This window comes from Talpa occidentalis, unplaced genomic scaffold, assembly GCF_014898055.3.
Source record: "Talpa occidentalis isolate TD23 unplaced genomic scaffold, MPIMG_talOcc4v2.1 talOcc4.11, whole genome shotgun sequence".
Lineage (NCBI taxonomy): Eukaryota > Metazoa > Chordata > Mammalia > Eulipotyphla > Talpidae > Talpa > Talpa occidentalis.
Genome location: NW_023601104.1, coordinates 99,575,468 through 99,600,370, shown reverse-complemented (window position 1 = coordinate 99,600,370; position 24,903 = coordinate 99,575,468). Strand labels below are relative to the sequence as shown.

The 24,903-nt window shown below is 58.8% G+C and overlaps 1 protein-coding gene across 2 annotated transcripts in view; it reads right to left on the bottom strand.

Moving 5' to 3' along the window:
* The window catches only part of ITPK1 (inositol-tetrakisphosphate 1-kinase), a 128,780-nt gene that overhangs the window by 32,693 nt on the left and 71,184 nt on the right, over positions 1-24,903 (bottom strand). For both annotated transcript variants that reach the window (XM_037504015.2, XM_054692802.1), the window contains exons 3-4: positions 21,515-21,640; positions 2,168-2,285 (exon numbers count right to left, since the gene is read on the bottom strand). In XM_037504015.2, coding sequence (XP_037359912.2) covers positions 2,168-2,285; positions 21,515-21,640 — 244 coding nt within the window. The remainder of the gene's footprint in view (positions 1-2,167; positions 2,286-21,514; positions 21,641-24,903) is intronic.

Genomic DNA, 24,903 nt, shown 5'->3' with positions numbered 1-24,903 from the left:
ATCTCTGTTGTTGCGATAAGTTTTGAACTAACCAAATCTGAGGGGTTCCTCCCGCTGGCTCTGAATTTGAAGACAATGAGCTCTGAGGATGTCAACTGAGGATGTGGAACACCAAGGCTGCCCAGGGATTCAGACAGGCAGCTTGGGGCTCCAGGCAGCAGGCCTCCCCTGAGCCCCCCAGCTGATGCTTGCATGGAAACTGAGTACCTGAGCACATGAGAGCACGTGAACCCCCCCAACTCCAAGTGTACCCCCTGTTATTCCTGGAGGCCCTCCTTGTGCCCATGGCCCACCCCATTACAGGGCTGGGTCTTGGTCTCTCCCATCAGCAGCCTCCCCTCGGGCCTGGCTTCTCTGCAGCCACCCAGGGTGCCTAATGACAGGGAATCACCCTGCCAGGGGGATGGAGACAAAGAAGTTTCACCAAGCCCTGCCCCCCACCCCCCACTACAGAAGCAGTGTCACTGGGACTGCTACAACTGTCTGAAGAACTGAAAGGGTAATTATGGCCATTTATACTATGCCTAAAGGGCTGCTTCCAGGAATAGCAGGCGTGGGGAGGGGAGCACTGGGGTGCACTCCCCAGGGAAAGTTCTCAACATCCTAAAGGGAGGCGGGAGGTGGGAGCCAGCAGAGGCCCAGCCCCTGCAGCTTCCGCAGCACCAACAGCCCCAGGGTGGGCAGGAAAAGGCTCCAGGAAGTCCCCGTCTCTGACTGCCCTCTGGAAGAATACAACCCAGCTCCAGCGCAGATAAGCAAAACCCAGGGTGCAGCGGTCAGGGCCACATACACAACTCTGCTGGCCCAGGACCAAGCCCACCATTAGGGTTCAGTCAGCACGTTATTGCTGGATCTGGAGGGGACACCCCACTACCACCACTACCTCACCCCCATCCCCATCCCCAGCAGAAGGCTCCTACCCGATGACACCTGGGTTTGAGGTTTCTCAGACCCAAGAGTGGGGTCTGTCTGACTCTCCCACTCGGGGCTGGCCTCTGGGCCCCCCCCACACACTTGTGGCTGGGTGGGGGGTCACTCTACAACAGGAGCCAGGTAATGGCCATCAGAACCTGCCTCCAGGTCAGATGCTGATCTGTCTCAGATGGACCCTCCTCTCCTTACCCACTAACTCACTTCCCAGACCGCCCACCAACGAAGTCCCTGATGGCACGAGGCTCCCCAAGTTCCCCATGCTCTGCAGGTGCTGCATAAGCACCCCACACTAACTGTGCCCTCTTTTGTGAGTTGCCGGGGAGAGGGTAAAGAGAAGGTGTAACGGCAATACCCAGTCGATGCCGCTCTTGTCACCCCGCGCTTGTGCCCTGCAGACAGGCCGCCGCTGGTCCCAGGGCCCAAACCACGCAACCAAGCCACCCCGGTGCCATCAGCACACAAACAACATGAGGGGCCGAGTCACCATCCAGGTCAAGACCCAAGGCCACCCCTTTAAGGCCACACTCATGGTCTGGTGGCGGGAGCAGGAGCCTCTTCTCCTGCCCAGCTCCTAAGATGACCTCAAGGAGCCGGGTCCCGGCAGAGCCCTTGTCCTTGAGATTAAACAAGAGCCCTCAGCAGGGCACGCCTGGCCCAGGCGAGAGAAGGAAGCCCTTACTGTCAACACGAATCTTCCCTTCAAGCCCTTCTCACATAATCAAACACCCTGCAAAGGCCTTCGGAGCTGCCCTGCCCAGGGAGGTGGGGAGGATGAGTCCTCAGGGACAAGAGGCTGCAGCTGGCAGCAGAGGCGCCCGCAGCCAAGAGGGAGGCTCCCATCTGCAAAAACAACAGGCACCCCGAGAGGCCGGCCGCGGCACATATCTCCGCGCAGCTGATGCAGGCCTTTATTTCTCTGTTTGTCTCTCTGCCCGGTTACGTAACTCCACTCGCCCGCCTGGCCCTCAGCTCTTCACACACACACAGCCTCGTGTTAGGGGAACACTCCACCACCTCTCCACGGGCCCGAGACAACAAAACAAACTGTCCCTAAAGCAGCCTGCGCTTCTATTCCGCAGCCCTGCTGACCGCAGCAAGAGGAGAGGCCCTTCCCTTTCCCAGGGACATCAAGTGCTCCCTGCGTTGGGGGCTCAGGAAGACCAGACCCCTCCTCCTGTCCCAGCTGTGAGCCCCTCCCTTGCCGCCCCAGATGCCGAACCCCACGCGGGCCCACCTTTCATGTAGGCCTCGATCTTCCGGATGAGCTCGTAGGACTTGGAGCGGTCGAGCAGGGTCCTGATGGCAGGAAGGGGGTCCAGGACGATAGTCTCGGGGTGGGCGTCAATGTATTCCTGAAGAGAAAACACACGCCTTCCGGTTAGGGGGGAGACGAGGGAGACAGGCCGGAGTTACCCCGGGCCCTCCCTGAGTCCACCACTTCTCCCTCAGCCCCCACTTCTCCGTGGGCCTCACCACTCGGCCTGTCCTCAGGAGAGGACAGGTGCCCCACGCTGGTCCAAGGCCGGGCAGCCTCGGGACACCTGCTGGGAATGTGAGCGGAACACACCACCTCCCACGCCGAGGAGAAGGGAGGCAGAGGCTGGGCCGCTGGGAGCAGCTGCCTGGGATCGGAAGGAGGCGCCTGACAGAGCCAAACACAAAATGGAGTCCAACCAAGCAAAGGAGGGCAACTGCCTCTGGACAGCTCATTTGAGCACCAAACCCTCACCTGGGGAAGCCTCACCTGGGGAAGCCTCACCTGGGGAAGCCTCACCTGAAACCAGTCTGTCCCAAGTGTCAGGTGAGCTGGAGGCGTGTGGCCCAGCACCCTGTGCTGACGAGGGCTCGTCAGAGGCCCGAGGGGAGGCCCCACCCCATGGCAGCCCGGCCCTGAGTGCTCTCTGCAGCACGAGCTCGTTCAATACCCACGGTGAGCACACGGAAAATGCAAGAGCAACTGTGACACAATCAGTCTTTGAGGAAGTTACACTCTTCTGGGGTAAACGACACTAACACACTCAGGGAACAAGAACCTGCCTCCTGCCACAAGCTCCCAGAGGACAGCGAAGTGTTTCTAGGAAAGAGGAAAGGGGCTGTTGTGCCACCACCCAGGCGGGTGGGTTCACTGTTGATTCACACAGACAAAAAGAGAATTCTGGAGCCTTTGGTATCTCTCAGAGGCCTATAATGCTGAATCAGGGGACCGGACACAGGCAGAGCAGCAGGCAGGGAGGCAGCAACTGAGCAGGGCTGAGGAGCCCTTGTTATCGCTCACTGCTGGGCCCTGGTGTCTCTATTTACGGCCCTCGACCCAGGCCCAGGCGGCTCTGCAGGTAAAGCAACCGAGGGGGGATGCAAGACTGCAGGGGTCATCACACTAACTGTAAAAATTGAGAATTTCACAGTAGCAGAATCAGGACTTCCATATTTTATATAACTTCTTTTGTTATTATTAAAGCAATATTATGCAAAAAATTAGAAAGAATATAATAGAGTGATATGTTAGAGTTGAAAGATTCTAAGAATCTTTCTGCTGACCAAACCAGGCCAGCAATTCCAGCTGAGTTGGGACCAGCGGGAGGGCCTGGAACACTCCATCCCCAGAGGGAACCTGACAAGAGTCTTTTTTTTCCTCAATATAATTTATTTATATATATTTACATCATTGCTCATTTTTGTACAGTGTGTGCTTTCTCCTCTCAGGTGTAATCCCCCTAGAATTTTCACCGCCAAGTCATCCCTGCACCATCACTATAGTCCCTTGTGCTCTTCCAGCCCGTTTTGAACTTCTCCTGTTCCACCCCCGCAAAGTGTCTCTGATTTATAGTTGCCTGTTAATTTCCTTGTTTTTTATTATTATATTTCCCCCCCCCCCGATCCCTTACTTGGTTCCCCTATATTCCTGGCAACAGTCTTTACAGATGGGCTCATGTCAAAATGAGGTCCCCGGGGTTAGGATGGACCCCAATCCATTAGCTGGTGTCTTCAAGGGTCGAGGAGGTCCTGAGAGGACAGACAGCGACGGCAGGGAAGCAGCTACAGCGCAAGGGTCCTGGGGAGACACCAGCCCTACGGCACCTAGACTTTGGACTCCAGCCTCATGACTTAACTGTGAGAGAATAAATTTCTGTTGTTGTTAAGTCACCCCTCCTGGTGCTTTGCTGCCTCGGCCCCAGGGACTGAACACACCCTCCGCGCCACCCTCCCGCCCACCCACCCGATCTTCTGCGAGGTCAGCAAAGGCCAGGGAGAAAAAAGCCATAATGCCTCTTTTCTAGTAAATCTTATCAACAAAAAGAAAGCTCCACTTGGAATTTTTCTTTTTTTCAGCGAGCCTATTTTGGTTCCTACTAATCATTTTTAAGAGCTCTTAACACAAAAGCCAGAGATTGTATCTACTTCTCCGAAACCTGCTTCCCTTGAATTTTATGCCAGAGTATCTGGTTCTGGGCACATTTGTGTCTTTCTCTGAACGTTTAAAAAAAGTTCTCCACCCCTAAGGCTGGTCAGCACACACTTTGGGGGGGGGGGGGCTCTTGTTCTCACTCCCATGAGCTCCGAGGGGGCTGCGGGCTCTCACCCCTCAGAGATTCTCCCCCGACACACATTCTTTGGACCTAAACCTCCTCCCTCCTCCCTCTCCCTCCTCCCGAGACAGGGCTGTCAGCGAGTGGGCTCAGGGACTGGAGGCTGCCCTGGGAGAATGAATGGGCAGCTGATATGGAGGAGCCATGTTTGCCACCCACAGGGGACATGGGGACGAGCTGAGAGGCGTCCTTACGGGAGGTTTATCCAGAGCCGCGCTCAGGTCAAGCAGCAGCCCAGATCCCCCCAGCCCGATCTCCTGCCTCGGCCTCCCCCGAGGGTCAGCACCTCTCCTTTGCAGGCTCCCCATCAAGGTGTCGCCTTGGGCAACCCCCTGGGCTTCTCTGCACCTTGCTTTCCTCATCCATGGACCAGCATTTGCAGAGACCAACCTCATGGCCGCACGTGGGGGCTGCTCCAGACCGGGATGGACAGCCTCTGGGGAAATGCCCCCTTCAAAAAGGAGGTAGACCAGAGACACATGTCTGATGGGCTGGCTCGACCTGACTCTCCCCAACAGCTGAGTCTCGTGAAACACGGACATGCTCCTCCTTCGCCCCCAAAACACCCCGGTCGCCGCCACCCATCCGTTCGTGACAGAGCGCCGCCTGGTCGCCCAGTAACACAAAGCCGGGTCTGATTCCACTTGTATGCAGGAGGGCAGTGACCTTTCAAGAGAGAACTCAGAGTCATTAAGACATGAATTTAAGCCAGCTCCATGAGCGAAACAGCTAGAAGAAACCAAAGGGGAAAATATCTGACAAGCAGGCGCCAACAAGCTTTTGACCCGGGATGAAAGCCCCCGAATTAACAGGAGAATTATTCCTAAATACGATCTCTTTGGGGACAAGGACAGAGAGGGTAAAGAAAGAGGTTTTCCAATCACCCCGCTACCCACAAGTGGATTTTCTTCCAAGCCTTTCAGCTTATCTATTGTACCGCAGGCCTCATGCATTTTTCACAAGTCTCTTAGAATTACCAAACAAATCGCTGGAAGGGCGAGTGCCCTGGACCATTTTATCACCGCTCCGAGGGAGAAAGGCCCAGTCCATCTCCATGACCGGTGGGGAGCACGGTTCCTCTAGAGGATCTGCTGCCGAACACCTAGAGAGGGACCCTGGCCATTAACCAGGGGAAACCCCGCTTCCCGCAGACTGAAACGGGGGGAGGAAACACAGAGCCAGGGGGCAGGGCCGGGGGAGGGTGGGAGGATGCAGACTGTTGTTAGACGGGACAAAGGGGCAGAGCCTGGCCAGATGGCCGCCGGCCCCAGGGGAGGATGATGTCAAGACAGGCCCTGGGCCCTCTGTGGGGCTGGGGGTGAGGTTTCCCCACTGAGCATCTGAGCCAAATGAGGGGCCGAGATGAACACCAGAGATACGTTTCCTCTGCAGGTCCACTTACGGACAGGACATGCACAGGGAGTGAAACAGACAGAAAAGGCAGGCAGAGATCTCGAGTTCAAATCCGAGCTCTGCCAGTCCATGTCCTGCTCCCTCGTGCGCAAAACGAACATTCTGAATAAAATCTACCTTGGGGGGCTCGGTGGGCAACAAGGAAATGAGGAACATGAAAAGAGCTGAAAAACATAAAAAGCAAACAAAAATCTTGGAGCCACAGCACACGGACTCTCAGGCCAAACCTGGCCGAGGTCTCCAAGCTCATCCTGCCCGGCCCAAGCAGGACACAGGCCCCGGCAGCCCAGGCTCCAGGGTGTGCCCCGTGGATGGCACAGGCCCTGACAGAGCCCCTGTGCCCAAGACCATCCACCGGCCTGCTCCTGCAGGGAAGCAGGGGAGGCGCCCTCTCATAGCACCCACCCTGGACTCTCAAGAGGTAATGAGGCCCCTAGTCACCCCCCAGCCACCGCAGGTCCCTTTGTAAAGTGGTGATTTATAGATAAGTATGTCCAGGGTTTGCTTCACTATAACCAGGTGCAGAGGGGTGAACAGCTGAGGCCTGGGTGAAATGAGAGGAGTTGTGAGCTGCTTGGTGAAGTTGCTGGTGGGGCCGCGGAAGGGCACTGCAGCATTCTCAAGCATGTTTAACTTTTTCATAACAAAAAGTTTTGGGGGAAACTGGGGGGACAGGAGAGTAACCAGGTCCTGCCTTTTTACAGCCTGGCAGACCCCCAGTTGCGCCAAAAATGAATTTAAACCCCAACACCATCTTTCAGGAAGGAGCAAGCAGCAGCTACCCAGATGGGAAACACCAGGGAATAGTAAATTATGGTGAAGAGGGTAATCAAAATAATCACGATTGATAACATTCCAAAATGACAGCAACTGCCCCTTGCCCGGGACTCACTGCATAAGGCGGGTTTCAGGTGCCATTTCTTTGCATATAAAAGCCCTGTGAGGTCAGAGAGAAAACTATAAAACCCTTAGAAGAAAATCCTGGCATAAATCTACACGACCTTGGATCACACAGTGGTTTCTTGGCTGCAACGCCAAAAACGCAGGCAGGAAAAGCATAATGAAGTGGAGATCAACATTGGGGCCTTTTGTGAGTTGAGGACGCCCAGCTCAGAGCTGGGGCGCTGGGTGAGGACCGGATGGGCTCCCCTCTCACATGCTCCCCTGCGGCCTCCCGCTCCCTCCCTCGCAGGCTTCGAAGCTGCCCGCTGTGCTGTGTGCTGAGAGATCCCTCTGCACCGCCCTCTAACTGCTGTGCCAGGTCTGAAGGCCGAGGAGCGATGGAACACCCTGGGGGAAGAGCTGGCCCGAGGAAGGGGCAGCACACACAAGCTGGAAGCCCCTTCTCCCCGCTGGCCTCGGCTTTCTCCCCTATAAAGAGGGCCCACTGTGTGGAGGTGACAAGCAGCTGGAGGCCAGCAGACCTGGGTCAAATCCCGCCTTCCCCACTTGTGACCCTGAGACCGGCGCCAGCCTCCGTCTGCAACTGTGCACCAGTCCACGGGCGGGCCTAGAACAGGAGCGAGGACCTGGGCCCGAGGCTGAGAAGATGGGAGTGGCCCAGGCCTCCGCAGAAGGAGCAGAGTCTCCTGCTGGGTCTCCAGAGCCCGGCGCTGGAACAACGGGCTCCTGGCTGTCCTCTCAGTGGGCACTTGGGGGGCAACCCTGATGCAAGTCCCCCGGCGAGGGCAAGCCTGACCCTAGCATTCTGAACTCCAGGAGAGGAGCGTGAGAGTAGGGAACGGGCTGGTGGCCATTCGTGGAACAGGGATTTGAGAGCATCCCACAGGCTGGAGAAAATCCATGTCCTGGTTTGGCAAAGGCCCCTTCCCTCCTGGGCCCCTGGCCCCCACCCCTGGGAAGGAGCTTATGTGGGAGGGCAGGAGCTCCACATTGAGCAGGAGGGGGTTCGCTGCCCAGGCTCCAGGGAGGGTTTCCCCTGCCCCATCTGCTTGACTCACCCTGGACCTCGTGGCATTGGCATCGCTAGGCCACCAGGACTTGACCACTGCAGGTGGCACCGTGACCCCCACGCCCGCTGGTCCTCCTTGTACGATCCCCTCCCCTTGACTGTGGGCCAGACCTGGGCCCCTTCCGGCCTATGGGAGATGCTATGCCTGTGACTATGTACCTAAGACTTGTCCTCCTGCTCCCCCCCTTGCAGGCTTAGAAGCTGCAAGCTGCCAGGGAGGCAGCCATGCTGGGAAGCCTCCAGCAAGAAAAATGAAACCCATCACTACAGCAATAAGGGCGTGGATTCTGCTGTCACCCGAGGGACACAGAGCCTTCCCCAGTCACACCTCTGATGAGACCACAGCTCTGGCCAGGACCTGGCTGCGGCTGGAGGTCTGTGAAGCAGAAAGCCCTGCTAGGCTACGTCTGGCGGACAGGACGGCAAACTATGTCCTTTTAAGTTGCTACGTTTGTGGTGGCTTGTCATGCAGCATTGGAAAGGAACGCAGAGCCCACTGAGGTAGCTGGGCAAGTGCTTATGCTTAGGAAGGAGGTACAGATGCTGGGGAGGTCGGGGCTGCTGAGAGAGGAAGAAAAAAGAAGAAAAAGAGGCATGGGGCGGGCAGGGTGCCAGGCAATGACCAGTGGGAGGAAAGGCATGGAGTGGTGGGGTGGGGTGGGGCGGGGAAAGGCAGGGCAGGGAGCCTGTGAGTAACCTCTGGGGAGCAGCGCTGCCTGCCGCTCAATGGAGCACTGGGGACACGGGGTCTCTGGTTTGTGAAAATTCAGCACGTTGCTCATGGATGCTCTCCTATGTGTGTGTTCCATCTCGATTAAAAAGAAAGCGAGCAAGAACCGACTAGACAGCAAGGTCCTAGTTAGTGCCAGTGCCGCCCACAGCGTGGCCTGCTAGGCGGAGTAAACCGAGGATGGAAAATGGGGCACAACTCCATCATGTCTGCCCCACCTGCCCACCCCAGCCGAGGGCACAGGTAAGGCAGCCAGCACAGGGGACGGTAACCCCAGCAGGACCTCAGAATCCTGGCCATCACCTGGTTCTGCAGCAGACAAGCGTCAGCATTCAGGTGAGGCCACGGATCCAGCGGTCAGGCTGTGCGTGCTCCAGGTAACACTCAGCCACCCAGCAAGTGCTGGGCAAGAACTGCAGTGGCTTCTGCGGCCATGAACATCACTCCCAGGGGCCTCGATGGAAAAGGAGGTGACCTTGGCTTACTCACCAGAATCTCACACCTGCTCTTCCTGAGAACCTGGCCCAAGCCAGGCCTTCCAGCTGAGGCACAAAGGCTGGCCTTTAAATTCACTCCTTCTACCCCAAGTGGTAGGCAGAAGCCAGGAAGCTTCTAATTCCTAAGGTCCTGATACCATGATGGGGGTCCTGGCAAGATTCTAGGATGTTGTTACTATTAATACTCACAATAATGGCGATGACAGCAGCTAATTTTTCCCAAACACTCACCAAGTACAGTACAATATTATATAGTTTATAGGAACTGACATGTTTATTCCTCAGTAACACTACGCAGTAGGTCCCAGGGGACAGATACTAGGGACACTGAGACTCGGAATACCCCCGAGCCTTGCCCACACTCCTGCAGCTAAGGGCGGCCAAGATGGGACCTGCCCCCAGGCCGTGTGTCTCCAGGGCCCTCTGTGTCTCCAGGGCCCGTGTGGCTCCAGGCACGGAAGGAACACCTGGCTAAATGAAAAGGACCTCGATTCCTGCCAGGGCCAAGGCTCTGCAGGGGCATTCTTTTAAAATTTATATTAAAAAGAGAAAAGTACACCCTTCTCAGGTTCCGCAAACCTCGCCTGTTCCCCTGGGGGCTCCGGCCTAGACCAGGCGGCACAAGGCAAAGCCCCCAGGAAAGAGAGGCAGGGAGGGTCTGCAATGTCCTTTCCCAGGTCGCAGTCACAGATGGTCAGACCTGGCAAGACCCCAGGGTCCCCTAGTTCAGCCAGTCCCTTCAAAAAGAGGAGCAAACTAGCCCAAGGTCACACAGTCAGGTGGCAGAGCCGAGACTTCAGGCCCATCTGCTCCTCCCCACCCCACACCTGGTTCACTCTTCTCCAACGCCCCCCCCAACACACACACACACACACACACACACACACACAACCCTGGCCCTGCATTTCTGCATCTGAGCCCAACTCTGAGCAAACAAAGGACATGACCGATGCCAGGGTCCACCTCGGCATCTGTGAGGTCACGTGCAGGGCCCTCGGCAGCCCCCGAGCAGGCCTTTGCTGGAGGCACAAGAGTGCCTCAAGTAAGGAGTCCCACAAAGGGAGGCCAACAGAAGACCGGGTGTCACGCATAATCACACCCTTGGAGACACATATTGCCTCCAAGAAAGCACAACCTGTCCCTGGGGGTCAGCTCCACTTGAGGGTAAGGCAGTGGGCCACAGTGAGCAGAGGCCTTTGGGAGGACTACTGCTGCCTTGAAATCCACTGCGGATGGACATGAAATAACCACGGTCAGGGCCACAGGCTCCCCAGGCACCACCCAGAATACCCGGCTTTTCCTACAGCTTAGAGATAACCACACGCTCCATTGTCCTTGGAATCCATAGTAGGCCCAGGTACCGTGAGCTAACAGGACATGCTCGGCAGCCAACCCTAGCTAAATGCTGCTCTCCAAGAACAGGCTGAGGGTCTGAAGGGTCGCTAGGACTGGCATAGGACTGCGGGGGAGATCGTGTAGCTTGGGTGTAGGCAGGCTCCCAGGAGTCAACTGAGGCTGCATCGGCATCCAGTAGACACCAAGGGCAGCCTCGCGGGTGCAGGTCTCAGAGTCGACCACAGATTGTACAGTGGTCGACTGTGCCCCAGGCCTAGACGGTCAGCAGCAACTGCTGCTTTCTAGTCACCTGCAGGTCGCCCCTTCCAGCCCAGCCACACCAGGCGAGTCCCAAGCCCAGCACGAGAGCCTCCAGCATTGTGAAAGTTAAGGCAAAGGGAGAGTCAAGAAATGTGGGTCAAATCCTAGAACTGCCACCAACATCATGCGTCCTCTGACAGTCACTGAAGCTACTTTACGTCCATTTTCTCATCTATAAAACGAGCATCAGAATAACCCACCACGTCCACACCGGGAAGCCACTGTGGCGGCCAAGCTCATCTTGCAGGACAATGAAACCTGCCCATCACCTGGGGGGAGAGTGAGCAGGAAGGCAGGTGAGGGACAGACGGACAGCGCTCTGTGTCAGGACAGACGCCCGTTCACCCGCTCGGGCAGGTAACAACCCGCTGGTGGGTAACAACTTCCCTGCAATGGCTCCTTGGGAGAGCTAAGTTCCCCCCTCAGCTGAAACCTGGGTCTTAATCAACCCTCATTTGTATTCCAGAGAGATCACTAGCGTCTGAGCGCTCAGCCTGAGGCCTCTCAGACAGCATGAGCCCAGGAAGAGTGAGAGCCCCTGCGGGGGTGTGTGTGTGTGTGTGCGCGTGTGTTGGGAGGCTGTCTGTGCGTGTGTGTGTTGGGGGGAGTCACCTCTTCAGCTCGAGAGAAGCCAAACGCTGCCCACGCTCACCGGGGACTCCTCATCGGGGAAAGACGTGGGGCGTGGATGGTAAGAGAACGGGGAAGTGTTGTCCTAAGGGGATGCACAGCGGGGAGGGTGGACGAGGTGGGAAAGGTAGAGGAGAGAGGGGTCTTGGAGGCCAGTGAGGATGAGCCACAAAGGTCACAGGCACGGGCCGTGGGGAGAAAAAGCACCCCAAGCGGAAGGAACAACAAAAGCAACAGCGTGGGGTAGAGAGCCAGCGAGGCGGGGCAGACGCCACAGGGGAGGTTAGGCAGAGGGCAGGAGGGACAGCTGGAGAGAGACCAGCCAAGGAGCCTGGACTTGCTCCTAAAGCAACAGGGTCCTGAGCCGGGCAGCAACCCGGCCCCGAGTGCCGCAGTGACAAGGCTCGCGGTGCGCCCGGGACGAGGCCTGGGCCACGCGTCCCACACAGTGCTGGCCTTCGGGAGGCCCTGGACTTTGTGGCTGCGGAAGGACCGAGATGCCGCCTGACCTTTGGCACCATCTCATCTCTTTGACTTGGCAGAGCTGGGGAGAGGAAATTACAGTATAATTTGCCCCTTGGCCAATTTGTTCTTCAGACCCATTATTTGAATCCACGAGCCAGGCTGGAGGGCTCAGCCCCTGACGGCATCAGTGCAGGGAGAAAGGCGAGGATGACATGCACGGGAGAGGAGCAGATCACCCGGGGCCAAGGTCCAGACGGGCATGTGAGCCTGGCACACGCTGCTCTGCCCAGAGGCCTGGGTGCCCAGGGGCTGAAACAGTAGGGTGAGGAAGGGATTGGCAGAATCTGGCTCTTCCCACACTCCGTGACTCTGTGCCAAATTAAACTGACTAGCAACACCTCCAAAAGTGGTGGAACACGGACCAACTTGGTGGGTGGGGGTGTGACTGGTACAGCCTTTAATGAAAGAAACTGGGGAATGGCCAAAATGCAGAATGCCCCGAGTCAGCACACTTCTCTTCAGGGCATTTATCCCGCGGAACTCCCCACGTGGGCACAGAGCTCTCTGTCCAACGATATTTAATCACCGCTGACAGTTCGCGCTCACAAGCAGACTGTCCCAGGTGTCCACCAGCAGAGAACTGGCTAAGCGGAGGCTGCTGAGGCCATGAAACAGATGCCAAGTGGCCGGCGAAGAGTGAGGCCTGGTGAGAAATCATCACCAAAAATCTAAACGATGGCTTCGTGTGGGGGCGGAGGGGGGAAGGCCACCGTTGTTCACATACACGGGACGCCCCTGCGAAGGCCGCCGCCCCCCACCGCCCCAAGACAGGACGGATCCAGCCGACTGGGCAGCAGGCGGAGACCATGCTCGAGCTCATGCCACAGGCTCGCGTTACCTCCGGCTGAAGTGGGTCAGTCCCAGGGGAGCACCGAGCAGAGACGGCGCGGCCACTGCCGCAGGATCTGCCCGAATCACAGTCCGGAGCAGATGGGAGATGTTCGGGTCCCGGACTGGGCTGGGGTGAGAGAGATACCGGCACCCACGGAGGCAGAGGAAGTGCCCTTGGCCCAGAAAACCAGCAACAACCCCCACCCTCGCCACCCCTGCTGGTGACAGTTACACGAGGGCTCAGAAAGGACGAGGTGGGACCACCCGGGCCCCAGCCTCCAGAATGCACCCTGCAGCCCGCACCACCCACGGATGGAGGGAAGCCCTTTCCAACCAGGGGCCTGCTAAGAGAGCCGTGGAGGGTGGAGTGGGGCTGAGCACCCAGAAAAACAGCAATTCTCTGGAGGTCTGACTGCACGGTCACCCCGGGTGAAGCCACAGGCACCGTCATCCCCAAGGTGGAAGCTACCCACAAACTTCATCAGCCCCCACCCCCGCAGCAGTGAGCACAACAGGGAGAAACTGGGGTCCCTTTAGGGAGAAACCACCACTCAGAGAGTTGGCAACAGTGAAAAATGTACCTCCAGCCAAAGCACAACCCGGAATGCTGTGGAACAGAGGTCTGGAAGGAAGCTCAACACTTTATTCTTTGGAGACAGCAAATACCTCCTGCTCTTTCCCAAGGCCCTGCTGAAAACCATGGCTCCTTTTCTGCTCCCAGATTTCAGCACCAAACTAAGATGCATTCTCTATCTCATGGAGACTGGCAAGCTGCCAGCACAGGCTGCCCACCTGACGCATGTCACCTGCCCTGTCACAGCGCCATGGTACAACCGAGGTCTTCAGGGCAAAGAGAGGAGGAGGCCACACACACAGCCTCAGGAGCAGGCAAGGATCTGCAGGGTGGGGGCTGGCAAGGGGAAGGCCTCTCATTACGCCAAAGTACGCGGGGGAGGGGACAGGCTGGCATGTACTCAGCGACCCCTGTGGGAACTGGAGGGGGTCTCAGCGGTCACACTGACAGCTCACAAAGTGCTGTCACTCCCTAACCAGCAGCTCCCTCCCTCCTAAGCTAGTGACTACACCCCAGGAGCACTCAGGGAGGCCAGAAGACGCTTCTTTGAGCAGAACGCCAACCCCTTCTCCAAGCACAGACTCGGGGGAGCCAGTGGGCACCTTCCCTGGGGCAGCGTCCCAGGTTCCAAGCCGCACCCACCCCAACCCCACCCACAGTCCCTCAGCCAGAGTCTCACTGGGTTCCCAGAACAAGCTGAGGCCTCCCCGAGGAGGCACCCGCCTGCCTCACCAGGTGTGCACACGTTCTCACAGCCAGAACGCAGGTGCCCACGCTGACCCACTGAAGTGCGGAGAAAGGCAAGGCATCTCGACTGGGGTTAACTTACTGCCCCCTCCACCACCAAACACTCAGCGACGCCTGGGACCACATGGAGGGAGGGGGCAGTGCTACTGGCACCCACTGGGTGGAGGCCAAGGTTCTGCCAGACACCCTACAACCCACGGGTCTGCACCCCGCCCCCCCCCCCCCCAGACAGAATTATCTGGCCCAACATGTCAACAGCGTTGAACCAAGCAACCCAAAGTAATGTGCATGCAAGCTCCTTCCACACCTCTGGGGAGAAGTTACCAACAAAGGGTAACATTTCTACTGGCCCACGCGCCTCCCAGCCCGCGCTGCACGGCGCCGACGTCCACACACCGGGACGCGGCCGGCCAGCAAGTCGGGTTGCAGCTCAGGCTTCCGGCAGCCGTTGCCACCCACGGCACCGCCCAGCACCATACCAAGTCCAGCTCTGCTCGGGGCTACTAACAGGGTCAAAAAGTCGTGGGTCAGCTGGGGGGTCGGCCTTCCTGTCCACATGGGAAGAGCCCTGCAGATGGCTAATGACACCACATGGCACCAGCCTCCCCAGCACAGAAAGAGCGATTCACAGCCACTGCCCGCCTGGCCCGGCCTGGAGCACAATGGGCAGATTGTGTGGCCCCGATGCACCCCGGGAGCAGTCGGAGAGGGCTGACCTCCCAGTCACCCCAGGACAGGATCAGTCTCTGGGGTCAGGGCCACCAGATACGCTCTGTCCTGCCTCCCTTGACCAATGCTTGATCATCATGTGGCACCAGCCAGGCCAGAGGCAATCCCGGTCGGTGACTCCTTCCTCAGTTGACCCTGACTCACTGGCCCTCACATGCCCCCTCACCCTGAGGACCACGAGCTGCTGTCTCCCGCCTCGCGTCAGCAAGGGCACACTCTGGATCTCAGCTCTGCCATAGACTAATGGTCCCCAGGCAACAACCGAACTTCTTGGGCCTTGGTTACCTCCGCCAAAAGTGGGGAAGTGATTCCATCTCCCCAGGAATTGATGGAAGGAGCAAATAAGCCAGGCGATGTGGAGTACCCCAAGCAGAGAGGGCCCACTGGGAGGTGCCTGCGGAGCAGGGGCCACCCCGGAGGCCCCCGACGACACCCAAACCCTTTGTGGGCACCCAGGCACCCTGTTATGACCCGCCAGCCAGGAAGCCCACACGCCACCAAGCTCAGGCCCCCAGATGCACAGAAACTAAATCAGACGAGCAGGCCCAGAGCAACAAAAACGCTTTCTCTTCTACTTCCACGCCCTCCCCAGAGCGGGCAGTGCCCAGCCCGAGCAGGCGCAGGCAGCTGTTCCACTATGTCTACGGCTGACAGCGCTGGAGTACAGGCAGCTGTGGGACCATTTCCGGGAGGAGAGCAGAGCTGTGGTCCCAGAGGTGATGGCCGCTGGTCCCAGCAACCACCCTTTGGGGGGACACGGCTGCTCTCAATGCGTCATCTCATCTGCAAGGTCCCCATGCAGCACGCAGGGCGACTGAGGCCAGTGTGTCCGCTGGGGAGGGGTGGAGCCAGGCAGAGCCCCCGTGTCCCCCCACCCCACACCCTGCCTCTGAGGCTAAGATCAGCCCACATTTCCCCTGCCATGGAGCTCACATCCCCATTAGAAAACACCTCCACAAGCACGGCCTCATCCAAGGACTGCAGCTGTGACTGAGCACCGGGCATCAGGGCCGACAGTGGGCGGAGACGGCCTAAGTGGGACTGTCACGGTGACGACGACGGCATGCCAGCGCGACTGAGTGACTCTCCGGCCAGGCCTGGGCTGCGTGTGTGCTGAGGGCCTCACCCCCCGCCCCCCGCATTGGTTCTGCAGCATCAAGCGCATTCACTGGCTTCATCCTCACAAGAAGCCTCCCATGTGGCTGGACTCCCTCTTACTCTTCGGGAAGAAGGAGCAGGGCACGATGAGGCTGCGTCACGGCTCACCAGATTCAGCTCCCTGGTCTGCAGGTGGTTCCTGCCCCCACCCTCCAAAGTCATGGCTGGAGGATCGGTGAGGCCCCTGGGGTAGAGACCGTGAGCCAGGCGGGCCTCCGGAGCGCACCTGCCTCTCGATCACCTGCCAGCAGCAGCCCCGTCACCTGGGTCCCGGTGCACTACAGAGCTATAAGCAACCCCCAGAACCACCGCACACATGGACCCCGATAGACCGGGCAGGGTGGGCCTTGAGAGCCACCCCGCCAAGGGATGCTCCACAGCCATACGGCTAGGGCCCCACGCAGGTCCTGCCCGCCCCTGGCCCCGCACCCCCTGGCCAGTCCCTAGCAGAGGCTACCTTGCAACCCAAGGTCATCACGCCTGGGTGCCCAGGGCTGCAATGCTCCCCATGTGCTAAAGTACGCTGGGGCCCGCACAGAGCGAGGCTCTAAGGCTGTCCTGGGGTTGTAGATGAGGGGCCTGACCTGCAGGGAAGACAGAAGGCAAGCCCGAGGCTAGCAGGAAGAAGTGGCGGACAGCTCTGAAGCCAGGCCCGGGCTCCAGCATGGCGCTCCTGACCACTCTGGCTCGGGAGTCCAAAGGCACGTCTGCGGGCTACAGACACTGCACATGAACTAAAAGGTAGGCTCCTTCCTTGACTACGCGCAAGCGCACACTAGGCACAGGAAGAGGCCTGACATGGTGAGCTGCCGGGGAAACCAATCAAAACCACAAGGAGCCCTTCTGCACCCGCCAGGATGGCTAAGATCAGTCAGTCAGCTTCAGCGAGCATGAGGAGAGACGGGAGCCTTTATGCGCTGCAGGTGGGCATGGGAAATGATGCAGCCACCAGGGAGAACAGCCTAAGGGTCTTCCACCAACCATGGACCAAACAATCCACTTCAGGTGCACAACCAGGGGAAATGAAAACACGAGTGGACACAACAGCACACAGGCAGGTGTCGAGCAGCACCATTTACAATGGCCAAAGGCCGGAACAAGCCAAAGGTCCATCAGCTGGTGCTGAGGACACCCTCCATGCAGTCCATGCCTACAGTAGAATACTACGCAGCCATAAAAAGGAATGAAGCCCCAATTCACACCGCAACACGAAGCTGGAAAACACCACGCTAGCGGGAAGAAGGCAGACGGAAGATGGCCTATTACCAGATCTCATTCACATGAAGCCCTGAACAGGGAACCCCACAGAGACGAAAATGGTGGGTGCTCAGGACAGGGTGGGGGCAAAGAAACTGTCCTAAACTTGAATGTGGTTACAGGCCTCTGTAAGTACACGACAAAGCACTAAAATCAGTGAACCACGCGGTCTATGAGTTGTGTCACGATTAACTGCGTGGAGGGCGGGAGGCGAGCTGCTGAAGGTCGATTCGACACAGTCTCCTTTCAGGAACACTGGTAAAGGACCCCTGGGTAAGGTATGTGCTCTGCACTCACAGTGGAGACAGAGTTCACATCCCAGTTCCTTTCCTATGCGCAGCGGACAGGCACCTGAGAGGTGAATGGGGTGTGGTCCTGTCACTGGGGCACCGGGGTGAGGATGGGGCCCCAAGGAACCTCCATGAGCACTCACTTCATGTCAGAAACCTCCAAGTCCCAGACATTCTGGTGCCCTCCCTGCTCAGAGTTCATCTTGCACTGATAACTCCCCCCGCCCCCACCCCCACCCCCCCCCCCCCGCCTCCAGCAGGGCCTTATCTTATGATTCCTCACCCCTGGCCCTAGGATGAAGTCCAAGCTCCACGGCCTGGCAGGAAAGAGCCCCCTTCTCCAGCCTCCAACTATTCCCAAAGCCTGGAGGCTTTCCATGTGCACCCACAGGCCGTGCTACCTGCCCACGAACCCTCCTGGTCGCTCCCTCCTCGTGTCCTGTGCCCACTGCCCACTGGAGCTGCTCACTCCCTCCGCTGACCCAGCAGGGCACCCTGCACGAGGCCAGCAAGACGTTCCTCCGCTTCACAAGCACACAGGCACGAGTCCTCTGCACCAGGCACCACGTGCAGCAATGGAGAGCGTGAGGCTGACAGCCCTGCCCACTGTAGAGCCAAACCCCACAAGTGGAGTGAAGGAAAAACACAGGATTACGAGCACTAGATGGGGGACGTGTCCTGTCCCTTCAGGGAATATCCCTGAGAAAGACACATCTGGACTGAGAGCCAAGGGTGGGGACGGAATTCCAAGCATGGGGACAGCTTGTACAAAGGCACTGAAGTGGGCACACTCAAAGCCTGAGCAGCTGCTTTGGGGGGCGGGGGCCAGTGAGGTAAGGAAGGGGCAGATGGGGCAAGAAGCAGCCAGGGAGGGAGGCAGCTGCCAGACTGAGCAGGCTTAATGGGTCCTCACCTGGAGATGAGTCTTTGTTATGACAAGGAGAGGGTGTGGCTCAGATTAAGCTGGGACATGCAGTGAGAGGTCCAGAGTCCGGCCTAACTCATCACTCTGGATCACTCTGGGGCTGTGAGGGCAACGCCTGGTTTCCGCACGGCTCTCCCCCCGCAGCTGGGAGTCCACGTAGACAGTGCACAGCAGAAAGTGCCACAGAGCAGGAAGCTGTTTCTGAGCTCAAACTGGGAGCCAGTGACCACGAGGGGGACAATTAATGTCCTTCCAGCCAGTCACAATGGGCTGGGGGAGGCGGGTGGGGTGACAGTTCAGATTCAAACCTCCATCTTGGAGCTGCAGGGAAAACGCCACACGCCCCCAAACACAGTCACAAGCCTTCTGGGCGATCCTGGGGCTGGCAGGGGGAGCAGAAAGAGGACCACCCTCCGCCCCTGGGGGGCCTGGATGCCATCGTGAGAAGGGTCTTGTTGCTCCCGAGGAAGCAGCTCGAGACCCCTGAACAACGGGACAGGGACCCTCCCACCGTGCCAGCAGCAGCCCCACTCACCCACGTGGGCAGGGCCCCCGAGGGACCTTTGCCCAGGTGCGCTCTCTGATAGCTGGGGCTGAGCGGGTGACATAACTGCTCCTTGCCTCAGTTTCCCTGCTCCGGGCTGCTGGTTGCACGGGAACCTGGCACCAACAAACAACTGAACCGTCCCAATGATTCTGCAGCCAAACTCTCTGGAGGCCAGTATTAAAAAAAAAAAAAAAAAAAAAAAAAAAAAAAAAACCCCGCTGGGGGAGATGTTTCTATGACAACAGCTTTGGAGCTCTGCAATAAGCCCCAGGCCCACACCCTCCAGCCTGTCCACCAGGGCAGCCAGAAAAGCAAACAGCTCTCAGCTCCCAGACGTCTTTGCAGCCGGGGGAGGCGTGGGTGGAAGGCTTTAAGGCTGCCAGAACCTCTCACAATCCCATCTTCCTTGACCCGCGCAGCCCGAACCACTTCCCCCAGGGACCTGAACACCACTTTGGGGAAGGCCCGTGGGGGCTGCGCTCCTCCTGACGCAAAGCATCTAATTGTCCCTGCTCACATCGAAATGTAGAAAAGCCGGCTTGGCCAGCGCTGGCCCTGGTCACGGGTCCCTCTGAGAGGGGCAGGTTCCCTCTGGACCCATCATCCTTGTGCCTCTCCCACCCACGCCAAGGCCCCGTCTGTCAATGCCCTCGAACAACTATTAACCCAGGATTCTGAAAACAGGCAAGATCAGGGCCACACGTCTGTCTGACTCATCTGGACCTGAACTTGAGTCTCGCAGGTGAGCGGGGAGAGACCAGGTCGGGGCCGGCAGCCCCGTGCCTGCCAGTCCCGTGCCCGCCGGCTGGAGGCGGCCTGGGTGCTGCTGCGCGGGTCTCCTGGTCCTTCCCCACCACCCGGCCTGTCTCCTCTCTTCCTGGGGCCTCTGCAAAGCAAAGTCTGTCACCCTTTTCCCCAAAGGATTGTTCTCTTCACAAAGGAGGAAACGTCCTGCCCTTATCAGATATCCGGCCTCCCGCTAGAGCACAGACTGCAACGAAAAACTATCCCAGGAACACCAGGGCTGGAAGGTCATCCAGAGGTCACCTTGGTCATGAGGGCCACTGGGTGTGTGAGCTCTGGGGGGACAGAACGCAGGGTCCCAGCCAAGACCCTTCCTGGGAAAGGCACCTTGTGGCTGAAACCCGCGAGCTACAGGTCCCCGGACGTGCTCTCTCTGTCACCATCATCTCTATCAGGAACAGGAACACCGGGGATGAGGTTCTCCTTTGCTGCTCAGCCATATCCTGCCCGGGGTTGTGTGTTTTGGGGGACAGGGGTCTGTAATTCCCAGGCCCCTGGGCTGGCCAGGGCTGTGGTCTCTGCTAGGTGGACAGTGGTGGCCATCCCAGGAGTCCTAGTGGCGGGAGCTCTGAGAGCTCAGCAAGCCCAGGGCACCAGCTCCTACATATGGACCCCTCCCGCAACCTGCCCGCCTGAGGGGGCAGAAGCTATGAGTACCCCCGTGTCACAGAAGAGGACATCAGGGCTCAGGGAGTCACACAGTGCACCCCCACCACCCCGTGTCCCTCCACCTCCCCACTCTGTTGAGATTTCCTGGACTCACTCACAAGAAGGAAACTGAGGCTCACGGACCAGATCCTGGAAGAGCCTGGACGCGCCTTGCTGTAGCCTCCCGTCCCCCGAGAGCAGACACTGCAGCAAGCAGGGGACCGTGCATGCCCACAGGAGATGGGAAACTGAGGCGGCGGCGTGGGAGGGAGGCTGAGGGAGTGACCCTGACACACGGGGGAGAGAACGCCGTGAGCAGGGGGCTACTGGCTGGCAGGGGGAAAGAGAGCCCCTGTGCTCTGAAAAGGGGGGACGGGATGCTGACCCCCCAAACATCACCATCCCACGGTGGAGGCCGGCTCAAGTGCCTCCCACCAGGAGGCTCCAAAGCGGCCACATTTCCGCCCATAATATGACTCGACGTTCCACGCCCTGAGCCACCTTCAGAGGAACGAATCGTGCTCTCGTCCACAACAGAGACAACACAGGCCACGTCAGTGGCCTCCCAAGCTGGTGGACAGGTCGCCGTGAGGTTGAAGCAGGGGGCTGCAGGGGAAGCAGGGCAGGGACGAGGGGACAGATGAGACCCAAAGGGGCATCTCAAGCTGGGCCCGGAGATGAGCACATGAGGGTCAAGGTCGTGAGCACAAGGAAGGTTCTCCACCACGGCAGGACTCAGGGACAGGCCAGCGGTTCCAGTTCCAAGGACTTTGGGGGCCCTTTCTTCAAGGGTGGTGAGAAGGGTCCACCCTTATGTCATGTTCTCTGCCTCTGGCCGTGGCTGCGAGTGACTGCCAACGAGGGGGCCCCTGGGCTGGCAGTGAATCACGTCTATGCAGGCAGAGGGGGTGCCCACCACAGATCAATCGCAGTTTACCCAGGGGATGAGCTCTGGCAGGGATGCACCAGCCATGCCTTGTCAATGGCAGAGCCACTTCCGCGGGGCACGCAGCAAGGCAGCTGCCGCAGCTTCAGACACACACAGCCGCCCCGTCACTCACCTGGAACCTGTGCACCAGCTCCAGGGACTGGCTGTCATTCTGGTCCGCTTCGAGGATGACATCGGTCAGCTTGTGGATGATGACGTCCAGGGGACCCTGTTCCTCGATCGGCCGGCTGAGGTTCAGCTGCATTGTTGGGGCACAGAGAAAAAGAACAAGTTCAGGTGCTGAACCCACTGCCCCACCCGGTGCCCATGCCCTGCATGGGGCAGGATGGGACCTCACCTTCGTAGGGGACACAGCTGGGAAGAGCTGAGACCCCAGGGCTCCCCCAGGGCAGGCCCCATCTGTGCCTCTGCCCCGAGTCCACACCTCCCAGGAGACAGAAGACACCCCATGGAGTCAAGGTGATGGGAGCCACGGGCCCAGGGAGCAGATCCCTGTGAAACGCTGCCCAGAAGAGGCCTTTACTGAACAACTCCCTCCCTCCCGACAAACCAGGTTTTTCAGGTTGGGGAAACAGGCCTGGGGGAGCTGAGGTCAAAAGACTGAAGTAGCACAGCCAGGCCAGAACAAAGAGCCAGCGGCCATCCTTCCGCGACCCAACACCAAGTCCTGGCCGAGCTGCAATGCCCCGGCGCCTGAGAGCGGCCGGTCTCTGAGCCCAGCAGCTGCCTCTGGGGTTGGTCATGTCACCGGGAGGCACAGCTGCCCCCCCATCCGGGCATGTTCATTTTCAAGAGGACGGGCTCAGGAAGATGGCGGTCGCGAGGGAGTCGGCGCCGCTGGCTGATGCACAGTCGGTACCATCTGACCCCAAGTCAGGAGCACCTGCCAGCAGCCAGGCGGCCTGACACACTTCCTGACCCGCCCGATGCCTGCCACCCGGCACGCAGCCACCACCACCTGCAAGGCCAGGCCCTCAGAGGCAGCAGCGCCATCCCAATACCTGGCTGACCCCCGGGTGGCTTCGGCAGATGCCAGAGAAGGAAGGAACACATTTGCCCTCATGCCCAACCCTAGGGGGGGCTCTCCCTTGGGGCTCAAGGTGCCTTTTGGCCTCACAGCCCAGAAGCAGCTCCAAATGGTCGCTCTAGGTAGACGTCCTGCTCAAAACTTCCATGCCTTGGTTTCATCTTACTTCCAACCATGTGATTTCACAAATGAAAACCCTGGAGAACAAAGACTTCTGAAACCTGCCTGGGAGCTCACGGCTAAAATGTGCCAGCTCTTTCTCGCTATTATCTTTAACTCCTCTTTTTAAATGTCTGCCAGGAAAGATGTGGAGGGATTTCCCCTATTGGGAAAACAAAAACAAAAACAAAGCCCATGGACTTCACAATAAGAAGACTGGAGACGACTCTTCCCTCCTCCTGCTGACCAGCCCATGCACAAAACAAAATAAAACAAAACTCAGACCCGCTGCTGAGATGCTGACCATCTCTCTGGGGTTCCCGGATGAGGGATGGAGGGGCGTCCTCACGGCACGCCCAGGAGCAGGGGCGACGGCCCCACCTCTGCAGACCAGGACACCAGAGTCCAGGAAGCAAAATGACCGGGCAAGACTGGAAGTGACCCAGTGGGGCCTGGATGGAGGCCAAACAGCAACCAGGCACCTGGGCACAACCCAGCTCACCTTCACCGAGCCTCAGTTTCCCCTTTGATACAAACAAAAGACGGCAAGGGCCTCGCTGGTTCTATTTGCAGATTCTGTGCAACCTTCCTATCTGAGAATGGGGAAAGAGTTTCCAGAAAAAAAGCAATTTGAAGGAAGATAAAGAAACCAGTCGGTGGGGATAGGGGCAGCAAATGCTCAGAAGGTGCCACAGACCCAAAACCATGTCTGCTGTGCTGGTGGCTCCACCGTGACAGGCCCCACAAACAAGAGGCCAACATTCTCAGACCCAGGCAAGCGGGAGAGAACTGGGTCACACGGCGATGCTGGGCAGGGCGCCCCAGGGCCTGTCGGAAACTCCATCCCAGCTGGCACAATCTCTGGAGAACCTTCCGGGTCTCCTGTGCAGCAGAGGGGACAGAAATCAGCCTGAGAGGAGCCCTGGGGTCCCAGGAGGGGAAGTGGGTGAGCAGAGGAGCTGCCCCAGCTCATCCCGCCCCCCACCCCCCACCCCGGCATCAGCCTGAGGTCCACGGGCCTCACCACCAGGGGCTGTTTGGAAAATAAGCTCCCCGTGTTCCCAGCCGCTCCGCTGAAGGTAAACAGTGAGCTCTGGACGCCGGCCACCTTCCTTTGTGCATTTTCCAAGTATTTTTTGCCAGTAATACCCTTTCACGAGAACAACTTGGGACACACATCAGGCCTGATCCGGGCTGGCGTGTCTCGCTGCAGTGTCCCTGCCGCATCGAGGCCTAGGTGGAGCTGCCCAGCTCCAGAAGGCACTCCGGCTGCATCCCCCCGAGGGGCTTACCCCCTGAAAAGCTCCCTGCCAGCAAGGGGAAGCTCCCCCCCACCCTGCAGGAGGTGCTCGGGCAGGTCCAGGTGCAGTGTGGGAACATGGGCACGACACCCCCAGGAGTGACGCTCAGAGGGGACCCTTAGGAGCGCGATGCTGCAGAGGAGGCAAGCTAGGATGGGGGTGCTTTAGGGAAGGGGGCTGGGGACCTCATCTCCCACATGGGGTGGGGAGGGGTGCTCAGGTGGGAGTGAGCACATTTCTGTTTTGTCATTTTGTTTTTCTGACCCCACCCAGCCCCCAGAAAAGGGAACTTTCCCAGGAACTTGTGGTTCTCTAACATGGAAGGGGTCTGACCGATCCCTCTCAGCCAATAACAAGGGAGTCTCAGATGAAAGGACCGCCCGCTGTGGCTAGAGGTCTGCGGGCGCCAGGCTTCCAAGTCACGCCATCCTGTGGGGCCGCGCGGACGCCGCTCGAGCAGCACTCGGCGCTCGGAGCAAACAAGGGCCCACTGTTCCCGCAGCCAGCAGGCGGGGGGCCGACAGGAGGGGGCAGGGAGGGCTGGGAGGCCACGGGACGCAGGCTTGTAAACCCCAATGGCCTGGAAGTCACCTCTGACTTCAGGAAGCAAGTTGGCAGTGCCAGCCAGGTACCCCAGCAGCCAGGCTCTACCAGGCCCACCACCTGGCCAGGAGGGGGATGGGCACAGGAGATACCTGGAAACCCAGCTCAGCCACTTTCGGGGCTGGAGCGGGTGACATAACTGCTCCTTGCCTCAGTTTCCCTCCTCCTAAAATGAGGGCACCACTGAATCTCCCCTACACTGCACAGGGCACCTTGGTAGGTGGGAACACTGGCTTACAGACGCGACACGTGGGACGCTGGCAGGAGCAGCACCGGGACAGCCTCCCCTCAGCCTGCCCAACAGCGCCACGTAGGGGGGCACGTCGCCCTGGTCCTCTCCTCACAGGGCCCCAGTCAGTCGCGTGACCCTCTTGACCCGCTCCGGAAGCAGACCCAGGTGATGGCGAAACC